The sequence below is a fragment of the Hesperophylax consimilis genome, chromosome 20, assembly GCF_061612785.1.
Source record: "Hesperophylax consimilis isolate HC1 chromosome 20, BYU_Hcon_1.0, whole genome shotgun sequence".
NCBI classification, from domain to species: domain Eukaryota; kingdom Metazoa; phylum Arthropoda; class Insecta; order Trichoptera; family Limnephilidae; genus Hesperophylax; species Hesperophylax consimilis.
In genome coordinates, this window is record NC_142855.1 from 22,937,606 (window position 1) to 22,950,963 (window position 13,358).

The 13,358-nt window shown below is 36.0% G+C and overlaps 1 protein-coding gene across 1 annotated transcript; it reads right to left on the bottom strand.

Moving 5' to 3' along the window:
• Positions 1-2,474: 2,474 nt before the first annotated feature.
• On the bottom strand, positions 2,475-12,916 carry LOC149414369 (uncharacterized). The gene is made up of 5 exons (XM_089643988.1): positions 12,645-12,916; positions 9,303-9,962; positions 6,717-6,885; positions 5,055-5,390; positions 2,475-2,905 (listed from the first exon to the last, which is right to left on the bottom strand). The coding sequence occupies exons 1-5, from the start codon at positions 12,788-12,790 to the stop codon at positions 2,738-2,740; spliced, it is 1,479 nt and encodes a 492-aa protein (XP_089500114.1). The 5' UTR covers positions 12,791-12,916; the 3' UTR covers positions 2,475-2,737.
• Between the last annotated feature and the right edge of the window lie 442 nt (positions 12,917-13,358).

The window sequence follows — 13,358 nt, forward strand, 5'->3', positions numbered from 1 at the left end:
AGGGCAAGAGGAAAGAGTGAAGGAAAAGTGCAAAGTGGAAGGGCAAAGGGGAGTGTGAAGGCATGTTCGAAGGGAAAGTGTGAAGAGAAGGGGCGAAGGAGACTGATCTAGTTTAATTCCTGAATGTTGGTCACAGCAGGGCGATGCTGTAAGTATCTATCATTCTAGGACAAAGCGCTATGTTGTGTATGTATATTTTGTAATTTATTTAAAATTATGTTATTAAAAAAATATATAAAATAATTATAAAAACCTTTATTTAACCTTCATCATGCAAATAACCTTACAAAATCGTTTAACCCTTAGGATACGACCAACTACAATAGCAGTTCAGAGAAATCATGATTACCTTCAGGAGCTCTGCAATGTGCAGTGTATAGACCTATTTATTTATTTTATTTGTGTATAGAGCGGAGACGGTTTACATGTAGTTCCCTTGAGCACTTAGGCCATAGGCCCATAGTGCTATCTCCCATTTTACCTCATTCCTTTAACAGTAATCCAGTCCCTTTAATGAAGTTCACCAGGATTGTCATTGGATATGTGGCTATCATCTCTCCTCTCCAATCCCCCTTGGTTCCCTAAAGGTCCCACGAGGGAAGAGGGTCTCATTTCTCCTCTCCACTCCTCCTTGGTTCCCCGAAGGCCCCGGGATGTAAGAGGGTTTCGTCTCTCCTCTTCACTCCTCCTTGGTTCCCCGAAGGCGCTGCAACGGAGGAGTCTACTCCTCCTTGGTTCCCTGTAGGCCCCATGGCGGAAGAGTCTACTCCCCCTCGGTTCCTTGAAGGCCCCACGAGGGAGTTTTCAAATGGTCCAATATACGTCCCACGGGTATCTAGGGAAATATAAGGTCTACTCCAGCAGAGCCCCGAGTGCTGGAGTAAGGTCTAAATACTCCGAGATGCGACCCTGTTTCTCGGAGACACCGTTTGTGACACTGTTCCCCAGGTCATTCAGCCTGAGGATAGTAGCTCACACCTTAGCTTGGGATGGCTATTGCAGATCGGGTTTCCACTCTCTGACCTAAGTTTTAGAAGTTTTGAATGCATTTCAATATTGTCCATGAAAATTCCTAAGTAAAACGATGACATCGTAGATACCTGTCAATTATTCCAAATATAATTTTCAATATTATATTTGGCTTTGAAATATTTACAAAATATTAGCCTTCTTCTAAGGGTTAATTAATAAATAAATAATGAAGCTAGCTAGCTCAGTTCTAAATATTAACCCATTGGCCTCCGAATTGTTTGGCTAAAAAATTGTCCTTCACATCCGAATTAATTTTGTACCAAAAGTTTTAAGTACAGTGGTGTACTAAATCTTACATAACTTTTAAACTAAACATGCAAACGAAACAGTCTTTTTAAATTTACTTGTGCATTAAATCAAGGTATGTAAAAAATATATGTATTGTTTAAAAAAAAATAAGGATATGATTAAACGAGGATATGAAAATTTTTTTTTTTTCAAAAACCATTTTTTTTTCTTCATTTTTTTATAATTGGATTAAGTAAAGTTGTACATTAATCATACTTATTACCATAATTTATATTTTTTGCCATTTGGGCTCTTGTTAGCCGCCCACCATGCGTTTTATGAACAAGCTTGTCAATTCCCGAAACACACGCCATTTTGAAAAAATTCAATGAAGCTGAAATATAACAAAATTTCAATCGTAAATATCAGGAAAAAATTGTACCAACGGAGTCCTGCCAATTACTACGAAATAAATGCTTACTTATCTACAGAGCGATTGGCATTTAAAATTTTAAACACAGATGTCAATAATGTATCCCTTTTTCGTTTTTAAGCCGACAGACATCAGACCCTCAGTCGTTTGATTTTAAGACACATCGCCGTACACACGCCGGGACGGCGTCGTTTGAGGCCAATGGGTTAATAAATAAAGACACGAAGAGCAGAGGAAGATAACCAACATCACAAACCATCTAAGAGTTCCTTTCTTAATTTTATCCACTACGCTTACATCAGCCTTCTCTACATTTTTAACATGGTTTTAGCACACATACTCCTGAGAGATCTCATTTGTAGAGCATTCAGTCTACTTAAATCTTTCCTCTGCCAGTGGCCTTACTGCCATACATCGGGGTTGGTATCAAAACTCCATTGTGGACTGCGCCACATAAAGAATTTTGTAACAAGGTGTGTTGATTCTTTCACATGTATTTTTATTCTTGGTTTCGGTGTGCGGTGCTTCCATCATTGAGGGATTTACCATTGTATATTGGCCATATCGCCAACCCTGGATTTTCGAGTCGCTGCCAAATCTGCGATCAAACCACCATTCTTTGCACAAAAGACTGGCGCAAGAGCAGTAGGCATTCTCTTAGCTGACTGCTTGTTGCTAGTCTCGTCATTATTTTAAAACTCATAGTTGGATATTAAAAATCGGAAGACATCTGCTCATTCTGCATCGGGGCTGGCATTTCACATGAAAAGATCTAATGACAAGGCTCCCTGCTCTCTCTCGAAGGATTATTTTTGGGACTTCCTGGCTTCCGCCGCGAATCCTGCACGCCACGGAGTACGACTTCAACATCACCACGAAATTACACAATAATTGGTTCTATGAAGCAAGCCCTATTTTTGCCAGACAGAATTCAATCTTACGCTGTCTTTATTTTAACAATAGCGTCGCATCTAAATTCCGCAGAATTCCGGCAAAGTTAGCAGCAATCCTCTTCTAGTTCGCATTTATCCCGCTGAAGTGAAGCTAGGGGTGTCCGCGACAGTGTTTATCCCGATGTCTGCGCAGACCCCGCCGCGTGGCGAACGACCCCCCGCACGCAGCACACAAGTTGAGTTTGCGCCCTTCGTGTACAAAGGCAACGTGCCCTTCCATCGTTTCTTTGGACGCAAAGAACTTGTTGCATATCACGCACTGAAATACAAAATATTATACATTAATAAAATAGTAATGATTGGTGGTACGTGATACCAATGATATTAAAAAAAATATAGACATGTTGCAGAGATCTCAAAGTGGCAAGCAAAAGATGCGGTAATCTTCCTTTCTAATATCTGTCGCTATCTCTAAGCAAATTGCGTAAATGAGTGCCAAAATGCCATCATATGTGATGAGAAATTGTTCCCATTACACGGCAAACGCTAGTTAAACCCAAGTGTATCATACGCGTCCAGAACTAACCAGCATTTCAACGAAATTTAGATTTACGTAAAAATTGAAAGAACACAACCCCGAAATCTCTAGATATTGTGTCGTCGACACATAAAAAAATCTTTAAATAAAAATAACTCTATCAGATGATATGCAATATGTAATTATTAAAGAGAATTACATGCTAATATGGTAACAGATCCTGAAACACATCTAAAGAAACATCTATCTCTTCACCCAGACGAGGAAATAACCACCGCCAAGGAACTTCCTCAGAATTTACATTGACCCCCCTCCACTATTTACCGGATAGAATTAGAAAATGGCAGACACCTACAGCCAATCAGAGCACAGTATAGCATACTGTTATATGATTTAGCAATATTTACAAGTTCTACATAACCGTTTCTGATAACGTTGGACTAAATTACCAGAAATTGGTTGTAATTATTACCGGGAAATAAATTTCAACATCAAAAAATGACTATACGCAAAAATAATAACCTGAAAACTTACAACTGTATTTTTTGCACTTTGAAAAAATGTTCAAACCAAAAATGTCAAGCATCAAAGCCAATATGTAAAACTGTGTATTTTATTATAAAATAAATAAACAGTTTTTCCTAGTAATAGATTCATGTGTCAAGACAGATTTAGAAACCAATTCTTCTCTGTACTTTGACTGACCCGAGGCTGATTTCGTGACAAGTTGTATCCAGCCCCCTATTGTCTACAGTATCTGTGCAGACATATAACTGTCTTGTACACTCAAGGAATAATATTTTATTTGTAAATACACGCCAATTACTTATTATCATAAATAATACAATTATTTCAATTGTTTCCCGCAAAGGTAAGAAGAACATATATAGAGAAAGCGAGATAGCAAACTAGCAATAGAAAGACAACCTACTGGCAGTATATAGAGCATTCCGTATTCATCTTAGGATAATCGAATCAACGCAACTTTTAAATACATAAACGCTGCCCAGTCCTGTATCTATTTCGTCCATACACACACATTCTTTGAATGTCTATCTTTGTCATACATGAAAAAACGTTTGAATTGATTCTATTAATTATTGTGTGTTAACCTAACATTATTTAATTTAAATTATTTTTAGACCAGCTGAAGATCCCGGCGTTGCCCGGGCTTTACTAATAATCGTGTTTTAAATTTTACACAACTGATAAACAACCATTGATGTAGGGTAAATCTCAGAATAAAACTGTAGATTTGTCTTAAAAAACCCCACACTGGGATGTGTATATACAGGGTTTTCCAATAAGAGGTGTTATTTTGAATAGCCCGCTATTTCGGTAGATGTTACTTTTGAAGCTGTCATTTTTTGACATTTGACAAGTAGAAACTACGCCATTAATAAAAATGAAACGATACACGCTTCAACAACGCATTGAAATTATTAAAATTCACTATTATTAATTATTAGAATTACATCGAAAAATCATCTTGAGTGATGAGGCCCATTTCCACCTCGGTGGCTTCGTCAACAAGCAAAATTATCGCATCTGGGGCTCGGAAAACCCAAGACTTATTGTTGGAAAGCCTCTCTATCCTCAATGTGTGACTGTTTGGTGCGGTTTATGGTCCGGCGGAGTCATTGGACATTACTTTTTCGAAAATGAGGCTGGAGCAACAGTTACGGTGAATGGATTGCGCTATCGAGAGATGATTAATGATTTTTTATGGCCGGAATTGGATGGTATTGATCTGGACAATGTTTACTTTCAACAAGACGGCGCTACGTGCCACACAAGCAACGAAACCATTGATATTTTACGATTGAATATCAAAATAACACCTCTTATTGGAAAAACCTGTAGATAGACTGATTATAAAAAAATTAAATTAAGTTATGGAGTTTTAAATTTTTTAAATCTTGTTTGTTACCTTGTGCCTACCCAGCTTGTGTGTAGCCATATGGCTGGCCAAGTTTCCGCTGTTGATGGCGCGATGAGGACAGAGCTGACAGTGAAACGGGCGCTCCCCCGAATGGCGTCTCAGGTGGACCTTGAGGTTGCTGCCGGAGTCTGTGCGGAACGGGCAGGCGTGACAGGCGAAGGGGCGGCGGCCCGAGTGTCGCAGCAGGTGCGTGGCCATCTGGCCCCACTGCGCCGAGCGGAACGGACACTCGGGGCACTGCTTCTCTCGCGCCACCGGCAGACCTCTGTGGCGCTTTCGGTGGTCTCGGAGGCAAGCTTTGGTGCGCACCACTTGACCGCAGCCCTGCATCAAACAAACAAATCAGTCTATCGGTTAAATATCAAGAATACAACAAATAAACCAGTCATATTATTGTATATTATTATATTATTGTTATTGTATTATTATAGTATATTAACATTATATTATATTAACAACAACATTGCAACAGTCTCAGATATTTGTGATAAAAAAATTAAATTAAAAATTAAAACAATACAAAAAAAATTTCTACGTTTTATAAATTTTAAATTAAATATCCCTGTCGAAGACTTAAAATACAATTTCTTATTAAATACTCTAAAAATACATACATTAGAAGATAGACGTAAAATAAACGATTTAACGTTCTTATTCAAAATACTTAACTCTAAATTCGACTGTTGTGAACTCCTGCAACTTATAAACATACATACACCCACAGTAACAAGACGACAAAATACAATATTCTACAGCAGCACACATAAGCGTAACTACATTGCCCACTCTCCGATACAACGACTTCACACCATGGGAAATCATTACTTGGGTGATGTTGACATATTCAATACCAACTTGGCAAGTTTTGTTTTGTTTTTGGATCATTTAAAACATTTATTTCAACGATACTCCTAAACATATCATGTAAACCTACAAATAGCTGTAATTTTCTGTTTTTGTTTCTTGTGTTTGTATAACTTGTTGCATAGCTTTTATCAAATGTAATTTTATTCTTATTTTTTATGTTTCAAAGTATCTGTCAAATTAAAATTATACTACCAACCATGTTAAAGCCCTCTGGGCGTTAAATAAATCTCGGAATAACCCTTGATAGTAAACTACAATATAACCTTCATATATATCAAATCACAAATAAAGCTGCTAAAATGATAGGCTTCATCATAAGAAACACAAAACTTCTTAATAGCATCGATATCATTAAGCAACTCTACTTTGCCTATGTACAAAGTCATTTGGAGTTTGCATCAGTTGTTTGGTCTCCATTTTACAAAATCCACATAAACAAAATCGAAGCAATTCAAAACAAATTTCTAAAATATCTTTGTCACAAGTCATTTGTAAGATTTAATAATAATGCAGAGGCAGCTTCATACTTTAAAATAGATTCACTGAGTGCACGGAGGCATCATAAGGATGCACTATTCCTGTATAGAGTAGTTAACAATAATATTCAATGCCCAGAGTTGCTAAACAAGATTCCATTCAATGTACCTGCACGTTCAACACGCTCTTGTGCCCTGTTCAGGGTGGATCAATGCAAAACGAACTCTAAGCAGAATTCTTGCCTGAACAGACTATGCAATAATTACAATAGCGTATTATCCAAGGTGGATATTTTCAGTTACTAACCTCACACATAAACTCTTCTTTGGCGTCGATATCAAGGGGGGGCGACGCAGGGGGACGAGGGCGCCGGGTGCGCGGGGGCGGTGGCGGGGGCAGCTGGGGCTCGCCCCCAGGGTGCTCCGCCCGGTGCAGGTCCAGCATTGCACGACTGCGCACCACCACACCGCACACTCTGTGAAAATATTGTTTTAATTAAAGCTGTTCAAATTATTTTAATTGATTTAACCTTTACATACCTGAAGGTAAAAATTGCATCTTACCAAAAGAGGGGTCACTAGGATCCCCCATAAATCTTTTTGCCCTCTTAGTAACACTAATATAGTAGCAATTTTTTTTATACCTACCGTTTAACCGGACTATGCCCATTTAACAGGTAATGCAAAACACTAAAAGAGACGGTACAAAATAGAGCGTAACATACGTAATAGGTATCCCGGGAGAGGGAGGGAGAGTTATTTCGTCAGAATTGGACAGATATTATCTAACCTTTTAGAAGATGGCTAATATTTTGTAAATATCTCAAAGCCAAATGTAATATTGAAAATTATATTTGAAATAATTGACAGGCATCTAAAATGTCAACGTTTTAGTTAGGAATTTTCTTGGACAGTATTGAAATGCATTCAAAACTTGTGAAACCTAGGTCTATACACTGCACATTGCAGTGCACCTGAAGGTAGTCATGATTTCAATGAACTGCTATTGTAGTTGGTCGTATCCTAAGGGTTAATATCGTTAAAATAGTAACGTTCTATCTTCTAATCTTTTATGTAAAAAAACACTTATTGTTTCTAACTAACCTTCACGCCGTTTCTCAGCGGACCGCCAAAAAACTTGGTCTTGGCACACACTCCTTGCCTCATTCTCATTCATACATCGTCTCGTACATACTCTTCTATTATTCTGACTCATGGCCTGACTCAAGTATCTGATTCACTTGGTCGTGCCATGTCTTTCTTGGTCGTCACGGCTTCTGTTACCATTCACATTTGCATTGTATATTTTCCTTATTTTTCTTCGCTCATTTGCTCTACATGCCCAAACCATCTAAGCATCCCTTTCTTGATCTTACTCATTACGCTTACATCAGCCTTGCACTCTTTGCGGATCTCCACATTCCTCACACGATCAAACATGGTTTTACCACACATACGCCTCAGGGATCTCAATTCAACAGCATTCAATCTACTTTCATCCTTTCTTTGCCAGTTTCATGCCTCACTTCCATACATCAGGGTAGGTACCAGCACTCCGTTGTGTACTGCTAGCTTCGCTTCTTTGGACAATGTTATGTTAGCGCCAACTGCGTTCAGTCCTCCATGAATGGAGTTCCCTGCATTTCCCCTTGTTTCAATATCTCTGTCAGCCTTCCCATCTCTCTAGAACATACTTCCTAAATACACAAACTCATCCACCTGCTCCAAGTACTGTTTCTGATGTTTTAATTGCAATTGTTAGCATTTTTCCTACTTATTTTTATTTTTAAATACATAACTTTATTATTTTTAAATATTAACTTTACTCTATACATATAATCAGAGATGTGCTTTATTTCAAATAAATCCATTTCAAATGGAAATGCAAAATGGGTATTTTAATGCTTTTCTAAAAACCATTTTGCATTTTAAATGCTTTTCTCAATGCATTTTCCATTTTAAATGCTTTTTTGCAACATTCTTCCTACTATCTCCACTCATCTTTTTTTCATAAGCCCCAAATATCAGTCGGTCCTCAACCTCGCTATGAGAGATAATTTACATTTGTCAAGTTGCTCCCTGGTAGGAGCCCTGGCAATTGAGTGATATTACAAAAAATACTGATTTAAATACTGAACATGGGGCCATGACGCTGTAATATTAAATGTTAGATAGCAGTTTCTATGTTTTTACGTTGGCAACATTAGTCCCGCGCAAATTTTTTGTGGTTTCATAATCTGTAGTCGTGGTGTTTATGGATTTACCATCATGTAATATGTTTGTTTTACATTGATGTCCATTATTAAATGACGAAATTGTTTAAAAATTCTATAATTATTTTAATTGTTTGACCTGAGAAACCATTTTGCATTTTCAATGCATTTTGAAAATAGGTATTTTGCATTTTCAAATGGAAAAGTTTTGACCCATTTCCATTTTGCATTTCAAATGGTTTTGGGTACCCATTTTGCACATCTCTGCATATGATAAGTTTTTATGGGGTACTCCATCTCAATAAGAACTCTCACACTAAAGTTTGTTCAATTTTTTTTATATATGTATGTAATACTTTATGTCTAGATTATTTTATGTATTCTTTTGTATTTTTTATTGAGCCCTGATTTGTTTATAAAATATATGTAATGATACTGCTACCCAGCTCAGAACAGATATTGTCTAGTGAGTCAGGTAGAGCACATGATTTGTAAATAACCATTGATGTCAATAAACGAAGAAAAAAAAAGATATTGCAGAAAACTCTCGTTTGGGGGATGTAGGTTACCCCCTTCCCCTGCAGGAGGGTTAATGTTGCAATAGAAGAATTTGCTGTTTCATTAAATCAGATTTCTTTTAAGTTCAGTTAAATTAAGATATTATTGCATCAGCCACTCACCTGCAACGATATTTGGTCCCGGGCGGCATATTGGGACAATCCAGATCCTCGTGCAGTTCCCTGGCCCATCTAGTCTCCAGCTCTTTCCCACACCCGTAGCACTTGAACCCCCGGGGCCCCCCGAGGTGCTCCTTCTCCGTGTGCGCCACCACCGCCCCCCTATCCTGGAACTCCGCCCCACAAACTAGGCAGTAGAAATACTCGGTAGCGTCCCCATCCCATGACTTCAAATAAAGTTCATTTTCATCAGAATCTACGTTATTTTTCTGTTTGTTTGTCGTCCAATTCAAATTTTCTATTTGTCCACTTCCAACCATATCAACGATGCTTTTTTCAGTTTTAACGCTAGCATCATATTCGATATCGGAACTTTTTTCAGCGTCTCCATTACATAGTTCTTCTGCATTCCAGTCAATATCATCAGTATCTTCTATTTCTCCTATAATTTCAGCCACCTCTCTGTTATTTTCTTCTTCTGTTTTAACGCCGCTGCTCTTTCTGAGTGTGTTGTCGCTTCTCGTGCAAAGTTGCCTAAAGTTAAACGCTACAGTCAGCATGGTGAAGCAGGCCCTGCATATATTGGAGGGGAATCCATCAAGCGCCTGCAGATGTATGCCTGAGCACAGACGCACGCGTTCACTCAGATCTTGTGCCTGTAACCTGTAAAAAAACGTGAATCAGATCAAAAAAACTTTTTTATTAAATATGCAGTCATGCGTTTCTATTGTCTTCTTATCACACTTCCTGCAGGAAGGTAGTTCTACATTTTACGCCTACTTGAATGGTGGGAAAGGAATTGCTGTCTGATAATTTTAAATCAATTTCTTTGTAATATGTATTTAAAAATGCGAACCAAGTCTTCTCCATCTTCAAGTGGAAGAATACTTTACGATATCTATAAAGAAAATATTGAAAGTATCCAGAAGAAATTTCTGCGTTACCTCAACCACAGAATGAGCGTACCTAAACGGGGATACACAAATATGCTCTCGGAATATAACGTCTCCACTCTTACTAACCGGCGAACTTACCTTGACCTAATGACCTTGTACAAAATCTGTAACAACTTTATCGACCGTCCTGGCTTACTCAATTTAATAAACTTTAAAATACCACTCAGAATGACGAGGCTTAACGACTTATTCCATATTAGCCGGATGGGCACAAATGCTGGTGGCAGGGATCCAATCAGAAGAATGTGCGAATTGTATAATAAAAACCAAAACCTGAAACCTGATACATATGGTACTTTTGGTAGGAAATTGAAGTCTGTTTTACTATAAAAAAAAAGAAAATGTGTACTTACTTCATTCGCTATACTCTTTAAGGCGATGCACTACGTAGTGTAATATTTTAAATTGAGCCGCTATCAATAACAACCCTTACGTAGATGGCGATAAGGTTTAAATTCCCGCTTAACACCATCCGCCTGTTTTGATTTATGCAAGAAAAAAACATGGCCAAAAAGTGCCTTTTATTTTATTTTGTGGATGTTCAGGTATAAATATTTAATTTTTTTTCGATCATTTTATAAATAACTTAATTTGCCACATTAAACAATAAAATCATAACCGAAAATGGGTTCGTAAGTAGGAGATTTTGAACTTTAAAGCAGTTTTCATAGGCCTTTACATTATTTTTTTCTGGGCTTATAAAAAGACTTATCTAAAAAATACGCGATTATTTCAAAGGCCAAGATGTATTCTACTCGCAGTATTTAATTAAAGCATCTGAAACATTTCTAGGCGACCAAATTTTCAAACCAAAAACACATGATTTTGCATTATTACGTATGGCATCGCCTTAAGTACTTTTTTATGATTTATCTCTAAACTTGTATAAAAACAGTACACTTTTATTTGACAATGAGCATTATCTATATACAAAATTATTTTATTTTATACTTTTACCTTATTTACATGTAAAAAAATATTTTAAATTGTTATCTACCAGTCAATTAGTGAGAAATAGTTAATTATTCTCAAGTTATTGTTTTACAAAATTATCTTTTAATTACTGTCTGTATCTGTGTTTTCTTCTTACATAAATAATTTTTTTTTAAATATGTCATCAAAAGGAAACTATATTTAAAACCTTAGAATGGGTTATACAGCCTTACACTTATCGTAAAGATATTTATATATTTTTTTGTTATTGAAGACAATATAAGCAATTCCTAAACGAATATTTGAAACAGAACAATCAGAAAAAGATACGGTCTCATCTAGGACTAGAACCCAGGACCCTTGTCTTGCCGGAGCACTGCTCTACCAACTGAGCTAATGGGACCCTATCTCCTTCGGTCATATTTAACTGTATCATACTTCGAATAAGAACGATTTTGTTGACGTTAGAAAGAGATACAATTCTTTCAAGTTTGCCTCAAATATTTATAATGGAATCCATTAATAAAATTTAAAAAATAGCCAAAATGAATAATTTAAATTTTGTGCAGCTATCGAAACAATTGGTTTAACTATTTTTTATTATATAAACGAGATAAAATTAAAAGTACAGTTTTCTTACAAATTCCCCAAACAAAACAAACGTAATTTTGAAATATCAAGATCTGTCAATTTTTCTATGATTGGAGTAAAAATGTGATCAGTGTTTTTGACATCATTTTTCACGTTTGATATTAAAATTTTATTATTTAGAAATAGTAATGTTTATTTTAAATGCATAAATTGGATAGATAATTTTATCTAGTTTCTAAAACAGTATTTGTTTTTACGGAAAATTAAAAAAATAAGATGTAAATAGCGCATTTAAAATACATAGAAAACATTGCAAACTGTACAAAAGTGACGATATTACTGAAGGGTTCATTCCCTTGACAAGCTTGAAACAACTCACTGTCTGAGTAATATTCTTACTAAAGTTCCTAATAGACGTAATCTAAGGAGTCAGAATATATTCCATCTAGAATTATTTAAGAACAATATAGCATACCTCAATCCATTGTCTCAAATGTGTCGTCTGTACAATTCTATTGAATGTAACTACATAGATATATATGCAAATAATCTCGCTTATTTTAAAAACAAATTAACAATAGATTGTGAATGTTTGTTTGTTTTGTTTTTGATATCTCTTTTTTGCCTTTGCTCACGTTTTGCTGTTTATATTTTTTTGTTAATACATAGTGTATAATAACACTTAAACTGTGCACGATGTGAACATTTTTAAGTGGACTGTTGACATATACGTTTTTTGCAGCGCTTTTCTAATGATTTTTTTCATGTTAATAGTCTGTAAATGTTCCTAAACAATAAATAATAATATTAAAAGTCCGGCGGTTAGGCAAATCTTTGTATTAGTTGTAGATAAAATTTTACCAACCCACGACCAACATCATACGAATAAATAGATTGCAGGCGTCCTCTCTTCAAACAAACTCTGCAAACGAGTTCATATTCGGAAGGACACGGCGATGGTTCCTGAGGAATTAACGTGTTCCAAGACATGGGGACGCTATATTTCTCCATTAAATCCTAATATATATCATTAGATAATCCTTTTTAATTAAATAAATGTAGTTATCTTTTTACTAAGTAATGTTTGTGTGTTGTTATCGTGTTTTTAATTACACTATAACAACAATATTGCACTAACAGAATGTTGACAGATATTTGACAGCGGTTAACCATAGAAATATAAAACGCAGAAATAAATAATATTGTTGAATAGTGATGCACTTGTATTCGAGATTCGAGTTCATTTCGAATTAATTCCAACGAACACGTAAATTTGGCTTCATGATAACTCGAAACAATGACAACTCACTCCTTTAAAAAGTGAAATAAAGTTACCAAAAAAACTAACCCATTTAATCCAGTTCTTGTTTCATCACTTTTCATGATTTTATATCACTTTTTAAAGGTGTTTTTAATTGTCATTTTGATGAGTTATCCGACCACCCGCAAATTTACAACCAACTCTTCGTTATGACTTTTTGTAATTTATGATTCCTTATGACTTCTCAAGTTATGACTTCTTATAAGTTATGCTTCGTTATGACTTCTCAAGTTATGACTTTTTGTAAGTTATGATTCG

What these genes read in the sequence shown, in the direction of transcription:
- LOC149414369 (XM_089643988.1), bottom strand. Translation starts at nt 12,790, where the DNA reads ATGGAGAAATATAGCGTCCCCATGTCTTGGAACACGTTAATTCCTCAG. An exon ending in TCGTATGATGTTGGTCGTGG is followed by an intron (nt 9,963 to 12,644) that starts GTTGGTAAAATT and finishes GTTTTTTTACAG; the next exon opens with GTTACAGGCACAAGATCTGA. An exon ending in ACAAGCTGGGTAGGCACAAG is followed by an intron (nt 2,906 to 5,054) that starts GTAACAAACAAG and finishes TTTGTATTTCAG; the next exon opens with TGCGTGATATGCAACAAGTT.